Source organism: Ceratotherium simum, chromosome 21 (genome assembly GCF_057802395.1).
Source record: "Ceratotherium simum simum isolate JZ-2026a chromosome 21, ASM5780239v1, whole genome shotgun sequence".
Taxonomy (NCBI): Eukaryota; Metazoa; Chordata; class Mammalia; order Perissodactyla; family Rhinocerotidae; genus Ceratotherium; species Ceratotherium simum.
In genome coordinates, this window is record NC_141920.1 from 4,523,371 (window position 1) to 4,540,222 (window position 16,852).

At 47.6% G+C, this 16,852-nt stretch overlaps 1 protein-coding gene across 2 annotated transcripts in view; it reads right to left on the minus strand.

The window, feature by feature from the left end:
- Window positions 1–13,777, minus strand: part of ZNF831 (zinc finger protein 831) — a 70,152-nt gene extending 56,375 nt beyond the window's left edge. For both annotated transcript variants that reach the window (XM_087445054.1, XM_087445053.1), the window contains exons 1-2: window positions 10,049–13,777; window positions 8,734–8,873 (exon numbers count right to left, since the gene is read on the minus strand). In XM_087445054.1, the coding sequence (XP_087301180.1) occupies window positions 8,734–8,873; window positions 10,049–13,777 (3,869 nt within the window). The remainder of the gene's footprint in view (window positions 1–8,733; window positions 8,874–10,048) is intronic.
- Window positions 13,778–16,852: the final 3,075 nt, after the last annotated feature.

Genomic DNA, 16,852 nt, shown 5'->3' on the forward strand with positions numbered 1-16,852 from the left:
TACATTCTCTCAGTGTTCCAGAAAGAGAGGACAGAGCAAAGGAAAGAGGCAATGTTTGAAGAACATGAATCATAAAAGCCCAATGGATCCTAATGGAATAATAAAAGAAACGTGTACCTGTATACATCAAAGAAAAACTATGGAACACCAAAGATTAAAAGAAGATCTTAAAAGTAGCCAGAGATAAAAGAACTTCAAAAGAGAGATGAGTAGACTAATAGCTGACTTCTCCACTACAAAATGGAAGCCAAATAAAAGTCCCACAATAGCTTTGACGTGCTGAGAGAAAATAACTGTCAACCCAGGACTGCATACCCAACAAAAATATTTTTGAACAACAAGGATGAAATAAATGTATTGTCAGACTAATGAAAACTGAGATTGTTCTTCTCTAAAGGAAATCCTAAAGACTACGCTTCAGACAGAAGAACACAGTCCCAGAAGAAAGCTCTGATATGCAGAAAAAAATGAAGGGGCAAGATATTTGCAATTACGCGGGTAAATATAAATGAATGGACTTAGAAAGATGAATAATAGACGTGGAAAAATATTTGCAGTCTATATAACAGGCAGTGAATATATACAAATCTAGAATATATACAGAATCCTACAAATTCTGGATGGGCAAAACATTAAAAATCTGCTAATAACAGACATTAGTAAGAACACAGTAGCAGCTGGAGGAAATGTGCAACCATACACCCACTCTGGGAGGGATTTGGTGATAACTTGTAAAGTTAAAAATGTGACTATCTGTGGGTTTGTCATATATGGCCTTTTTATGTTGAGGTACTTTCCTTCTATACTCATTTTATTCAGAGTTTTTATCATAAATGGATGCTGTATCTTGTCAAATGCTTTCTCTGCATCTATTGAGATGATCATGTGATTTTTATTCTTCATTGTATTAATGTGGTGTATCACGTTGATTGATTTGCGAATGTTGAACCATCCCTGCATCCCTGGAATAAATCCCACTTGATCATGGTGTATAATCTTTTTAATATATTGTTGTATGCGATTTGCTAGTATTTTGTTGAGGATTTTTGCATCGATGTTCATCAGTGATATTGTCCTGTAGTTTTCTTTTTTTGTGTTGTCCTTGTCTGGTTTTGGTATCAGGGTAATGTCAGTTTCATAGAATGAGTTAGGGAGCTTCCCCCCTTCCTCAATTTTTTGGAAGAGTTTGAGAAGGATAGGTATTAAGTCTTCTTTGAATGTTTGGTAGAATTCACCAGGGAAGCCGTCTGGTCCTGGATTTTTATTTTTGGGGAGGTTTTTGATTACTGTTTCAATCTCCTTACTGGTGATTTGTCTATTCAAATTCTCTATTTCTTCTTGATCCAGTTTTGGAAGGTTGTCTGATTCTAGGAATTTATCCATTTCTTCCAGATTGTCTAGTTTGTTAGCATATAGCTTTTCATATCATTCTCTTCTAATCTTTTGTATTTCTGAGGTGTCCATTATAATTTCTCCTCTTTCACTTCTGATTTTACTTATTAGTGCCTTCTCTCTTTTTTTCTTGGTGAGTCTAGCTAAGGGTTTGTCAATTTTGTTTATCTTCTCAAAGAACCAGCTCTTGGTTTTATTAATTTTTTCTATTGTTTTTTTAGTCTCTATTTCATTTATTTCATGATTTTATATACAGAAGAGCCTAAAGAATCCACCAAAAAACTTTTAGAAGTAATAAATGAATACGGTAAAGTTTCAGGATATAAAATCAACATACAAAAATCAGTTGCATTTCTATACACTAACAGCAAAGTAGCAGAAAGAGAAATTAAGAATACCATCCCATTTACAATTGCAACAAAAAGAATAAAATACCTAGGAATAAACTTAACCAAAGAGGTGAAAGATCTGTACACTGAAAACTATAAAACACTGCTGAAAGAAATTGAAGAAGACACAAAGATATCAAAGATATTCTGTGCTCTTGGATTGGAGGAATTAACATAATTAAGATATCCATACCTCCTAAAGCAATCTATAGATTCAGTGCAATCCCTATCAAAGTTTCAACACATTTTTCACAGAAATGGAACAAAAAATCCTAAAATTTATATGGAACAACAAAAGACCCTGAATAGCTAAAGGAATCCTGAGAAAAAAGAACAAAGCTGGAGGTATCACACTCCCTGATTTCAAAATATACTACAAAGCTATAGTAACCAAAACAGCATGGTACTGGCACAAAAACAGACACACAGATCAATGGAATAGAATCGAAAGCCCAGAAATAAACCCACACATCTATGGACAGCTAATCTTCAACAGAGGAGCCAAGAACATACAATGGAGAAAGGAAAGTCTCTTCAACAAATGGTGTTGGGAAAACTGGACAGCCACATGCAAAAAAAATGAAAATAGACCATTACCTTACACCATACACAAAAATTAACTCAAAATGGATTAAAGACTTGAATGTAAGACCCAAAACCATGAAACTTCTAGAAGAAAACATAGGCAGTACACTCTTCGACGTCGGTCTTAGCAACATATTTTCAAGCACCATGTCTGACCGGGCAAGAGAAACAATAGAAAAAATAAACAAATGGGACTACATCAAACTAAAAAGCTTCTGCACAGCAAAGGAAACCATCAACAAAACGAAAAGACAACCTAACAACTGGGAGAAGTTATTTGCAAACCACACATCTGATAAGTGGTTAATCTCCAAAATATATAAAGAACTCATGCATCTCAACAACAAAAAAACTAACAACCCCATTACAAAACGGGCAAAAGACCTGAACAGACATTTCTCCAAAGAAGATACACAGATGGCCAACAGGCATATGAAAAGATGTTCAGCATCATTAATTATCAGGGAAATGCAAATCAAAACTATGATGAGATATCACCTCACGCCCCTCAGAATGGCTGTAATTAACAAGACAGGAAACAACAAGTGTTGGAGAGGATGTGGAGAGAAGGGAACTCTCATACACTGCTGGTGGGAGTGCAAACTGGTGCAGCCACTATGGAAAACAGTATGGAGAGTCCTCAAAAAATTAAGGATAGAACTACCATATGATTCAGCTGGAATTTACCCGAAGAACATGAAAACACCAATGCGTAAAGATACATGCACCCCTGTGTTCATTGCAGCATTAGTTATAATAGCCAAGACGTGGAAGCAACCTAAGAACCCATCAAGGGAAGAATGGATAAAGAAGATATGGTATTTATACACAATGGGATACTACTTAGCCATAAGAAGCGATGAAATCCAGCCATTTGTGACAACATGGATGGACACTGAGGGTATTACGCAAAGTGAAATAAGTCACAGGGAGAAGGTCAAATACCGTATAATCTCACTCATTAAGTAGTAGATAATAACAACAAACAAACACATAGAGACAGAGATTGGATTGGTAGTTACCAGAGGGGAAGGGGGGAGGGCGAAAGGGATAATTAGGCACATGTGTGCCCCGATGGATTGTAATTAGTATTTGGGTGGTGACCATGAGAACACGATGTAATCCATGCAGAAGTAGAAGTATAATGATGTACACCTGAAATTTATACAATGTTATAAACTAATGTTACTGCAATAAGCAAAATAAATAAATAAAGTTATATACCAAAAAAAAAAAAAAGTGACGATCTTTCAACCCAGTAATTGCACTTTTGGGTATGTGTCTTAGAAAACCTCTTGCATTGTGCCTAAGGAGGCATGTATAAGCATGTTCATTGCAAAGTTAGCCAAAAAAAACTAGAAACAATTTAAATGTCCATAAACAGAGGAATGGAAAATAAAACGTGTTATCCTCATGGGATGGAACTCTCTACCACAATTAAGATGAATGAATTTGATCTGTATGTACCGACATGGCTAGATCTTCAAAAACACAATACTGAGTCAAAAAATCAAACTGAAGAATGAAATTCAGAATGATATTTATATAAATAGTTTAAAGACACAAAACAATAGTATATATTATTAGTGGATACACTGATTTGCAAAGTATGAAAACATAGATTGAAACAATTAGTGCCAGATACATAAAACTACATAATTATCTTTTTGTTTATTTTATTTTATATAATATATACAATATAATAAAGTAACATTCTATTTGTTTTATTTTTTTAAAGGCTCAGAAGCAAATATGACAAAATGTTAATATTTGTTCATTCTGGATCATTATCCAGGAGTCTGTTATATGTTTTCTGAACTTTCCTGAATTTTTTCTTTTTCCCCAAAAAAAGAGAGAACACATACTCTGATACATGAGTTTTACCATTCTCTGTGAGCTAATGCCTATAGGGGAATCTTCGCTACAGTATTTCATGTTCTGTAAAATGTTAAGACAACTGAAGTGAAAATGGGAAAGTGAATCAAAAAATAGACCTCTTTCTTGAGGAGAGAACACACAAGTTGACAGGTGACAGAGATGCGTGCATACATACATACGTTAGCGGGTAGATGGATACATAAACTGATACATAGATGCATATATACGACCATACATACGTGGGTGGGTGGATGGATGGATAGATAGTGTGGTAGCCAGTAATGCACCCCCACAAAGTTTTCCACATCCTAATCCCCAGAACCTGTGACCATGTTACCTTCCACAGCAAAAGGGACTTTGCAGATGTGATTGAGGGTATGGACCTCAAGATGATGCGATTATCCTGGATTATCCAGGTGAGCCCAATTGGACCATGTTGAGTCCATAAAAATGAAAGAAGCAGCAGAAGATTGGGTTGGAGAGATGAGACTGAAGAACGAGGAGAGATTCGAAGTGTGAAAAGGACTCGACTCATCTTTACTGGTTTGGGATTTGGCTGAAGGGAGCCACAAGCCAACGAATGGAATTCGGCCAACAACCCGAGCGAGCAGGAAACAGGCGCTCCCTCAGAGCCTCCAGAAAGGAGCGCAGCCTGCGACACCTGCCTCTCGTCCAGTGAGACCCGTGCTGCATTTCTGACCTACAGAACTACAAAAGATTAAGTTTGTGTTGTTTACAACAACACACTAAGTTGGTAATTTGTTATAGCAGCAACAGAAAACTAATACAGACAGATGACAGGGGGAGAGAGAGAGAGAGAGATAGGTAGATGATAGACCCTTTACTTCATCAAATAGAAGTTTTTCTGTTTGGTTATCTGCAGAGCGAATATATGTAAAACAAACCCTATGTTACTATTGACTTCTGTTACAAATTGCTCATGAGTTACTATGTGGAAAATGGATGGATTTCAATATATAGAGCTGAAAACTTTTTAAGAGAAAAAAGAAGCTCTGTGTTTGGCCTCCTGAACAGTGAACTTGAGGCACTTTTTTAAAGCACTTTTCCACTAGACATCACCTTTCAGCATTTTCCCAACCCTGGCGCTCAGAATTGAGCACCAACTCCACATTTCTGAAGATGGACTGAATGTGAGAGAGAAATGGAGAGGACATTTCTCCAAGAAGCTCTATCATCTATCCATGCCACTCCACCGCCAGAAAATTAATTAAATTTGAGACTTCATGCGGGTCATATTGATAGAATGCTATAGAACCAGTGGCCTAATAGGAAATTTGCCTTTAAAGGGAAACTTTTCCTTATAAGCCCAGCATATTCCCTTACAAACACCTCCCTAAACACACGTCCCCATCATTAAAAGGACAAATCTTAGCAACGGCTCACCATGAGCAGTATGATGGGAAACATTGGGTCAGAAAACTCAAATGCAATCCTAATTCCACAGCTGGGTGAGCTGGGGAAGCCATTTCTGGCAGGCACACCCTAGGGTGACCCTGTGAGTCACACCTTTGTGTAATCCCCTCCCCTTGAGTGTGGTGGAAACTATGACTTGTTTCTAACTAATAAAATATGTTGCTAATGCAATTAAAATTCCTAATCAAAAGGTAGATCACCCTGGGTGGGCCTGACCTAATCAGGTGAGTCCTTTAGAAGAAAATCTAGAGGTCAGAGATTTGAGGCAGCAGAGACACATTCTCTCTCCATTGTTGGCTTTTAAGAAGCAAGTTGCCATGAATTCTCTGCCTCAAGAAAATGAATTCTGCCAACAGTCTGTGAAGGAAATAAAACTAGATGATGGATGGAGAACAAAAGGGGGAACCACTGAGTTACAGACGTCTGGGAAGTCCCTGCTGCCGTGCTGATGTCTTTGCTGGGACAAGGGGGAGCCAGTCATGTGAGAGGAGCCAGAGGTGGGGTGTGCAGATAGAGGTAGAGGGGTCTGCAAGTGGAATTAACTCAAAGGATGGTCGTGAGCTGATAAGGGCATAGATGGGGGTTGCCCAATAAACATTTGGTGGATATAAAAATTTCAGTGGTGTCATCCTCATTTCGCCCAGTCGGAGGCTCCAGGATAGAGTCGCTAAGTCTTATTTCAGACCCCTCCCTGTTCTACATGGGGCCCTCTGCCCCCTCACTTTCCCACCTGCAGGATCTCACTGAGGAGCTCGCCGACTGGGGAGGCAGTGTTTTGGCTCCCACAAGACCAGATGTTAAGACCAAGCTTTGCAAACTCAAATGCCTATAAGGGCCAGGCAGACAACACAACTGAGAGAGGCAGGCTGAACGGAAGGCAATAGGGAGAGGTAGGGACTGATGCAGGCTGGAGAGCACAGGCGCTGTCCACAAGGGGTGGCCACTACTCAGCTCCAGCCAGTTGCTGCCACGTAAGAAGGCAGGCCCAGTGTCTTCAGAGCTTCAGCTATTTCAAGAGAAGCTGGAAATCCAGATTTTTATGTGAAATCTCCTGATATTTATTATTTGGATACTAAGTGTCAAAACTTCTTAAAATGGTCCAGGCCCAACGAGATTCTTACATGGGACGTGTTTGTCCGTGGGCGGCTGGTGGGTTTGCAAGGCATCCTGGAGAGCTGTCTCCAGGCCTCTCGGAGCACAGCCTGGGACCATCTGTCGTGTTTGGGAAAGTTTCCCCGATGGCCTCCTAGAGGGTGCATGATGAACGTTTGTTGATTTAGTCAAGTGAAGCCTTGGGAAGGAGGGAGCTGTTAATGAGGCCCCCCCCCAACATCTCCGGGGACCCTGACTGATGCCTGGAGACTGCAGGCTTGTCAGCTGTCACTCAGATGTAATTAGTGCTTCCTCCATGTCAGTTCCTGTGTGAGAAGCTGCGGGGGGGCAAAGCCACACGCCAATGTCCCTGTGCTCCCAGAATCCCGTGAGCAGCTACTCTTTGGTCCGGCCGGCATTCATTCCCTTGCTCTGAGAAAGGTGCCCACGTTTTCCCTGCAGGGGCCATCCCTCCCCAGTCCCCACAGTTTAGGCTAGGGCTGGCTGTCCCTGTGACATAGGCAGTGGTCCTTTTGTGGTTCAGGCTACTTAGAGTTGTGCTTCTGTCACAAGATCCCTGAATGACCTGTGAAATAAAGAACATGTGCAAAAAAATGACGGGCGTTGGAAAGGACAGGATGTGGCTTGGGGCCCGGTAAAGCGTGGCTACTCCAAGCGTGCTCCGGGGCCAGCATCCTCAGCCCCATTGGATTCAACCCAGCGACACAAGAAAACTCCAGGCAGCTCTCAAGCCCATTACAGGCTGGGAGCACTGGGGCAAGCCGCTGATTGGCACACGGGCTCTGGAGTAAGATGTGCTGGATCAAATCCGGGTCTTGGGGAGGTCGCCTGATCTCTCTGTGTCTCAGTTTCCTCGTGAGAAAAATGAGAAGTCATTGTACAGTGCCTGGGGCACAGCGTGCCCTCAGTGACATCCGCTCTGGAGACCTGGTCCTGGCAGACAACTGGAACAGGGACGGGGGCCTCAGAAAAGGGTGCCATCTGCAGCCACTGAGGGTCTGAGTGGCTCTAGGGAGCCGCTCCTGAAGAATACCTGTGCAGCTTCCTGAAGAATATCTAGGCTGCAGATCCAATATTGACAGTCGGGGGAGCAGGGGAGGGTGTGCAGGGCCGAGGTGTGGAGTGGGACTGCAGGGCAGCATCAGGGACCTGGGTTTGGAGCGGGAATTAGAGAATGAGAGAGGCAGAGACAGCGCGAAGTCATGCTGAGTGGCAGAGGAGGAGAGTGTGGGAAAATGAGCCAGAAAAGCTTTGTTGGGGGCCGAGAGGGGGTGGGAGCTGGTTAAAGAATTTTCTTTTTAACTTGTACGCAGTGGGCAGCCTGAAGGGTTTTGAGCAAAGGAGCAAGACAACCAAAGAAAGAGACGATGAGAGAGTGGTATTAAAATCCACATGTCCTCCCATTTGTTGTGGGGAGGTTACGTGCATGCACGTGTCACAGAGAAAAGTCCAGAAGGGCATGCACATAAATGTCAGCAGTGATTATCTCTGCGTGCTGAGATTACTAGGATGTTTCATTGTCTTCTCTTTGCTTGTCTGTATTTTCTAATTTTTCTGCAAAAGACATGCATTGCTTGCATAATTAAAAAAGCAATAAAAGCTGTAAATAATTAACACGCTCTCTCTTCAGGACTTAAGCTGGATGGATGTGTTTTCAACTCAGTTATTTCAAATATTTGCTGGATTCCTGGCCTTAGAAAGGCTCCATTGAAAACACACAGCCAGTGAGGCTGTGCCTGGTGGGCTGACGGGGAAACAGATTGAGGCCTTTAATCGTGAGACTCCAGACCCCAGCTCCTACACAGGAACTCTTTCTCTGGAGCACAGAGATGCCTTTTGAGTCCCAGGTGATATTTTTCTTGGGGGTTTAGGGAAACCGCAATTTGCACTTCCTGACAGTATGGGCACACGTGGAAATGACAGAGGTGGCCACACACCCTACCTTTTGGAGTTGAGGCTCAGTTTTTTCTGCTTGCTACTCCCACGAGACATCTTCGTCCTCCTACGAGGCAGTCCTTTCTTCCATTCCGGCTCAGACACCCAGTCCTGGGATGTCATCCCTGGGGCCATTGGGTAGGAGAGCTGAAAATACCAGGCATGTTGACATTTTATTGCTCAAAGCCCTCACGGTAGGAACAACACAGAGGGTTCTCTCTCTGCAGACAGGATGCCTGTCTGGGGAAATCAAGGCATGGAAATACTGCATTGCCAAATGGTCTGAGCATTCCTGAGTGGAACCTTCTGGAACCCTGCTGGGGCTGGATCTACAAAGGAAAGCCCAGACCTTTGGTGTTACCTGGAGGCCTAGGGAACATCATGACCAGCTCTTTTCCCTGCCCCCCTACCTTTCCAGGAACCCCCACGCCCAATACCTAATTGCCTTTTAGAAGAAGGAGGGCTACGTTGGGCATTGGACTCCCCCTCTCTCAGACCCAATGCATTCTTTATTAACGTACTACTCTCAGGATGAAGGACATGCTACCACTCCCTCAGGCTCTGCCTGAGAGAAGAACAGCCTGCAAGGCTCTGGAGTCCACTCCCTGTCGTTGTTCCATACTGTTAAATTAGAACTGAGATCCGGGGCCCTCTTCAGTTGCTCAGGCCCAAGACGTTCCAGAGCAGGACTATGCCCTCAATTATAAAATCCAGATGCATGGACTTGCTCTCAAGATGGGACTATAAATGTATCATTTAATCACCAAGTGAAAACTCTCTAGAGTACCCATCTCCTTTCCCTTTTGGCCACTGCTCCCAGGAAACTCAGAGGGAAGTTGAATCTGATCATAGTAATTATTTCTCCAGAGTCCCTGGTACAATAATTCTCTCCTTTTAAGAGATAGTTTTTTGCCTGGAGTCTCTCTCTTTCTCAATAAGAGTTTCTGGTTTATAATCTTAGATTACCCAGAGAGCTCTCCTGGGCAGCATCTCATTTCACTTTTTGCCTCTGTTACCAGGAAGCTCAAAGTTAAGTTTTATGTCTAGTTATGAAAAATATTTCACCCAGAGTTTTGGGTACAATAATTCTTTCTTTTGAAATTCATTTTTTTGTGGTTTTCTTTTGTTTTGCATCTTGGGTCTTTATTCTCTCCTGCCCTGTGTATGGTAGCCCCACTTCCCTCAGGCTGAGAAGACTTTATAATGGACAGCAGAAGCTACAAGGGATGGCTTCATGCTTTCTCTCCATCATTACAAGCCCTGCCTGCTGTGTGCTCCCTCAGCCCCCAGGGCCCCAGGGCCCCAGGGCAAAGCTGGGTTACCTTCAATGTCTGCGCCTGCCTTCCCTCTCCTGGGTTTGTCCTGGTCCATCCTCCCGACACAGCCTTGCTCACCAGCCGGGCGTCTAGACCCTTGTCCGGGGGGGTGCCACCAGGGAAGTGCAGCATTGAGTACACGGAAGCAGCCTTCTCCTTCTGCTCCATGGGCAGAGGGAGGCTGCGGCTCAAGCAACACCATGTGAGCTGGGGCTCGGCCTTCAGCGTGGGGAAAGGGCTCTGGGCCCTGCAGCTCCCAGGAGTCTCTGAGTGGGTACACGAGGCCAGCTCAGGCCAGCCCGGGGGCGTACGGGCCAAGAGGAAGGTGCTGGGCTGGAGGGAGCAGCAGGGACTGGGCCCTGCCAGGGCCCCAGAAGGAAGGTCTTCTGGGTCATTCTTGGGAGGACCACTTAGCAACCTGTTGGGTGCCCAGGGATCCAGGACACCCCCAGAGGGCCTGGCCCTCGCCAAAGCACTGCTCGTGCAGAGGTGTCGGGTGTCACGGGTCTCCTTCCTCGGGTAGTCACACGTTGGGGTAGACAGGAAGGATGCTGACTTCCTGGGGGCTCCGGCGGCCGGGCCCGGAGACTCTCCGGCTGCCGGGGTGCTAGTGTCCAAGTCTCCTTTCTCCTCTCCCTGCACCCCCTTTCTCCAGTCCCACGGCCTGGACCAGCTGGGGTCCTCCTGGCAGCTGTCTGCTCCACTGGGGGCCAGGCCTGAGGCTGGGCTGGGAGGCAGGATGGCCCGCAGTCCCGACTCAACAAAGGATGCCCGCTCCTCCGGACACCTTCTCCCACAGAGAGGGTCCTGGCCTCGCCCCGTCCCTGGGGGGACGAGCAGTGGGGGGTGGGCCTCTCCCTGAGGTAACCTGAGGAGGTACTGAGGAGGAAAGGCAGTGTCCGCCAGGGCAGCAAGGACGCCGGGAGCGGGAGGCTGGGCAGCCAGCGGGGAGTGGCTCCTGGCTACTGCAGCTGCAGGGCGCAGCGAGGGCTCCTTGTCCCTCAGCGCTGCCTGCCACAGGGCCACTGAAGACCCAGCAGAGGAGGTGCCGGAGGTCTCCAGGGGCTCGCCCAGCTGTCCAGCCCTGCCCCTTGCCGTGCAGTCGCCGCTCCCTTGCAGCCCTCCTGGCTTGTCCCCGGGCCCACTGTCCTGGTTCTGAGATGGTAGGGAGGTAGCCTGCACGCGGCCCCCAGGAGCCTCTCCTCCTGCTCCCAGGGACTCCGATTGCTCCTGGCCGCTCAGCTCCTCCACCTTCAGCTTCTTGCTCTCCGAGGGGAGCTGGTCCTCCGCAAGCTGCGGCTCCCCAGAGCTACCACTGGGCCGCCTCGGGATGGCTGGGGCCCGCTGACAGGTCCTTGCGTCCCCACCACTGCGGGTGCCTCCTTCCAGTTTGGGATCTGGTGAAACCAGCCTGGGAGCCTCTAGGTCACTTCCTTTGAGGAGACCAGGTGGTGGGGGCAGCTGACACCCTAGCTCCAGCCTCCCATTTGTAGGAATCAGAGGGCTCTTGCTGCCCAAACAGGGGGGATCTCTGCAGCTGAGAGTAGGGTGCGAGATGGCCCTGTTCACCCCAGGCTGGTCACTGCCTCCTGCTTTGGCCACCGTCTCCCTCTGCCTGGGGGGCTCAGTCACCAAGAAGCCCTCTGGAGCTGGCGGACTTCCCCGAGGCCCTGGCTTGGCCCCCACAGAAATGTCCCCATAGACAGGGGTCCTCCCATCCTGGGCCAGGGCTGTGCCCTTGCCCCCTGCCTCTTCCTGCAAAGGAAGGTCCAATCCTGTCCCACTGCCTGCTGTCACCTCCCTCGCCTTCTTGCCTCCGGGGTGGCTGGGTCTCATTTTCTGGTAGATTCTCTTGAACGTCTCACTCCCGTACACCTGCCACTTCTCCTGGGAGAACATCTTCAGCTTCCTCTGGCTGCATTTCTTACTGGCCGCTCTGCCCTGACCGGCCACCCCCTCCCCTACAGCAGTTCTCTTTCCACCCGGGTCATCTACAGGAGCAGGGGTGTCTCCAGCGGGGGGACACGGCAGGTCCTCCACTGCGGCCTGTCTGACCAGGGCCCGGGGGTGACCGCTGGGGACGCCCACCAGTCGGGCAGGGGCAGGCCTGGGGCTCATAGGCTTCTGCCTCCTGGGGAAGGCGTCCCGGGGGTCCGGCGGCTCCTGCCACATCCTGGTGCCCTCGACGAAGGGCAGCGAGTTGCTTCTGGTGACGGGCACACACTCCACGGTGGTGGAGAGCTGAGTGGGGACCGAGTGAAAGAAGAGGGGCCGTGTCTTGTCCAGGGGGCTGAAGCTGGAGCGGGCCGAGCAGAGGGCGGCCTGCCTCCTCCGGCCGGGCTCCAGGGCCCGGAGGTCGAAGTGGAAGGAGTCCTTGTAGGTGTAAGGCATGGGCAGGTCGATGCTGCCCTGCTTGGACAGGACCGTCTTGCGGGGCCGCACGTGGTCCAGCTGGGGGTCGTCCACCACGGCCTGGTTGTGCGAGATGAGCCTGGCGATGCGCTCCTCCAGCTGCTTCTTCTCCAGCTCCAAGCTGGGCCTCCGCCCCGCCGGCTGGGCCCTGGCTCCCCCCGGCCCCGGGGCGCCCTCCCCCTCGGACTCAGCGCTGTGCTCGGACAGGCTGTGCAGGGGGCTGGCGGGGGCCAGCGGCTGCTCCGCACTGTCCGAACGGGACAGGTAGCCCGAGTCGGTGCTCTCACACTTCCTCAGCCGGCCCTCCGAGGCCTTGGGGTCCCCGGGCTTCTCTGAGGACGTGGCCTGCTGCAGGGAGCACCCGCTGGCGGTCGGCGGCTTCTGTTCCAGGAGCTTACGCCGCGGCTGTGCACCGGCCAGCGGGAGCCCGGGGGGCGCTGTGTGGGTGCGGGCCAAAGGGGCCTCGCTGTCAGCAAATGTGGACCCTGGACAGGCAACCGCTTCCAACCTCAGATCCAGGTTCTCTGCCACAGGAAGATGTGTGGTGGGCACTGGGCAGAGTCCAGCGCCCTGGGCGGCTGGAGAAAGGGGTCTTTCTGATTGGGCCCCGTCGCCCCCTCTCTGGCTCCAGCTGTCCCCCCTGCCATCTGCTCTGGAGGTCCCTCCAGCCTTGTCCCCCTCCTCCAGGAGGCTGCCTCCACCGCCATCGGACTCCGAGGACAGCCGAGAGTTGCTGAGGTGCGTCTGGGTGCGCCTGTGCTTATACAGGTTGCTCTGGGTCTTGAAGGCGATGCCGCAGGTGGCACACGGGAAGGGCCTCTCACCGGTGTGGGACCGGATGTGCTTCTCCAGAACGCTGGGCTTCAGGCAGTCCCGGCCGCAGTGTGGGCACAGGTACTTGCCGGCGTTCCGCACCTTGCCTGGGCTGCCCAGCGTGGGCCCCAGGCCCGGCGACAGGACAGGCAGAGTGCCCACGATGTTCACGGTGAGCGCTGGGGCCGCTGGCTTCCCCATCTGGGTGGGGCCAGGTCCTTCAGGCTGCAGCAGGGGGCTGAGAATGAAGGGCACGCTGCCCCCGTCCAGGCTGCCTGTCACGAGGGGGGCCCGCGGCTGGAGGCCCCCGGGAGGCACTGTGTGGTACAGTGGGATGGGCAGGGCCTTCAGGAACACGGCGGGGGCCAGGCCCTGCTCTGGCGGCAGGATGACAGGGCCCAAGGTCAGGTGAGGTGAGGCCTGCCCACCTGGGGCCCCTGGGGGGCCAGGAGCAGGAGCTGGCTGGTCCCTGGCAGGTGAGGCAGCGCGGGTGAGTTCTGGCACCTCCATCCCACATCATCTGGGCGGCCCAGGATGCCAGGCAACCTGTGGGCAACAACCAGACTTTACCATGCATACTTCTTTTCTCTCATCATACCCTAAACTCTTCCCTGCCCCCACCAGGCATTTCATCACCCCACTGAAGCCTGACAACAATCCCCCAAGAAAAGTGCCCTTGTCTCCATGTGAGGAAAGGAGAAACTGAGGCTCAGAGAGTGGAAGTGACTTGTCATGCAGCCAATACACGGCAGAGCAGGATTTGGACCCAGGTCTGTCTGAATCCTGCCTCTTATTTAACACGTCCAAAGGGAACTCTTGAGTCTGGCCTTCTACACAGGTGCATGGAAGCCTTGTCACGGTCATCCCCTGACACCCAGAACAGTTCCCATGCGGAGGAGACACCCAGAAAATGTGCTGACTTCATGAAAAAGAAAAGTTGTGTAGCTCAGCTTAGTGAAGTCCCCAAAGTTCACCATGATTCCAGGCACTAGGGCCAGTCCCTTTCCTTATCAGGGGCTGGGTTTCCAGATCTGTAAAACGGGCAGAGAATCAGCACCTCCCCAGGTCCCTTCCCACTCAGGAGTTCTGAGTCTCTGCTGTTGGATGAGGGCAATAAAGAAGAAAACTGACCTGAGGGGAAGCTTACCAGATTTAGCAAATGAAAATACAGGACTCCCAGCTAAACTTGAACTTCAGATAAATAATACTTAATTTTTTAGTATAAGTATGTCCCAAATCTTGCATGGGTCATGCTTATACTAAAAAATTGTGCATTACTTACCTGATATCCACATGTAACTGGGCACCCTGTATTTTATCTGGCCACCCTACCAGGAAAAAGAGCACTTCCCCAGTCTCAGGGTCAGGCTTGCTCTCTGCTCCAAGGTGGGGCTTCCAAAACCCCCCCAGATCCAGCTGGAACACAGTTGGCTCCCTCTCAGCCAGGGGAACAGCAGGGCAAATTTTTGGCAAGGGAGCAAGAGACTCAACCATGCTCTCTGAACCATGGGACAGCAAGCCAGATGCAATGGGAAAATGAGAGATAGGCCCATGGCTAGAGGATTGGGGGTCTCCAGATCCTTCTTCCTCAGACACCCATCCCCCAGGAGCTCCATGAGCACACTTCAACCATCCCCCAACTCAGCTCCTCAAGAAAAACAAATCCAAGTTCCAGCCTTCAGCAGCAAGACTGTTTAAGCAGGGTGCAGTGGAAGTAGTGGCATGCTGGCGCCAGCTCAGACCAGCTCATACTGGCTCGTACCAGCTCACGCTGGCTTAACGAGAGCTGACTGTCAAATTTTCAGGAATTTTGCAAGCCAGTTGTTAAACATGACCATAATTAAAAGTTAAATTATATAAACTTACAGTTGAATAACTTATATTAAAAACCACAGTATTACAACTGTATACTCATATGTAAAAGAATGAAGTTGAACCCCTACCTCACACCATACCCAAAAATTAACTCAAAATTGTTGAGCAAGAGCTAAATGTAAGAGCTAAAACTACAAAACTCTTAGAAGAAAACATAGGAGTAAATCATCATGACCTTGGATTTAGCAATGGATTCTTAGATATGACACCAAAAGCACAAGCAATTTTAAAAAAAAAGATAAATTGGACTGCTTCAAAATTAAAAACTTTTGTGTATCAAAGGACATTATCAAAAAAGTGAAAAAACTCACAGACTGGGGGGAAATATTTTCAAATCATGTACCTGATATATCCGGAATATATAAAGAACACTTATAACTCAATAACAAAAAAACAAACAATTCAATTAAAAAATGAGCAAAGGACTTGAATACACATTTCTCCAAGGAAGATATACAAATGGCCAAAAGTACATGTAAAGATACTCAATATCATTAGTCATTAGAAAATGTAAACCAAAACCACAATGAGATACGACTTCACATCAACTAGCATGGCTAGAGTAATAGTAAGACTGAACTGAAAATAACCAGTGTTTTTGAGTACATGGAGAAATTGGAACCTTTAAACACTGCTAGTGGGAATATAAAATGGTGCAGCCACTGTGGAAAACAGTTTGGCAGCTCCTCAAAAAGTTAAACATAGAACCACCATGTGACCCAGCAATTCCACTCCTAAGTATACACCTTTCAAAAGAATTGAAAATAGGCGTTCAAATAAAAACTTGTACATAGTTTATTATTATTAATAGCTGCACAATTCAAAATAGTCAAAAGGTGGAAACAACCCATAAGTTCATCAACTGATGAATGGATAAACAAAATGTAGTGTATCTGTACAATGGGATATGATTCAGCCATGACAAGCAATGAAGCACTGACACATGATACGACATGGATGAACCTTGAAAACATTACACTAAATGAAAGAAGCCAGACTCAAAAGGTTACATATTCGATAATTCCATTTTTATGAAAAATCCAGAATAGGCAAATTTATAGACACAGAAAACAGATTATAGTGGTTGCCATGGGAGGAGAAGGAGAATGAGGAGTGACTGCTTAATTGGGTACAGGGCTTCCTTTTGGAGTGATGAAAATGTTCTGGAACTAGATAGAGGTGGTGGTGGCACAACATTATGGATATACTAAATGCCACTGAATCGTTCACTTTAAAAGTTAAGGTAGTTAAAATGGTGAATTTAATGATATTTAATGAATTTTACCTCAATAAAAAAGGTTCTAAATACTCAAAGCTCATCACTTACTAATTGTTTTATTACATCCTACCATGATCAGCGCTCTTGAGGTTATTTATGTTGATTGCATTGGTACAGTGGAAATACCATATAATGGTGTGGCACTCCACAGCTCCATCTCTTCCCAACTTCGGGGTCAGTAAGGTCAAGTTCATAGTTTGGAACTGGCCATGGTGAGAATATTACACCACAGGACTTGGTCAGTCCTGTTTTTCAATCCTGAGACATCTCTCTCACTCTCTGTTCCTCATAAACCCGTCTAACATTATGGAGCTCACAGCATCATGCCTCCTGCCTCAAAAAATTTGAGACCTTATAATTTTTTAAAGAAAGATTTAAAGACAGAAATTTTTGGAAATTAGTAGGTGGCTGAGGTGAATTCCTCAGCGCTG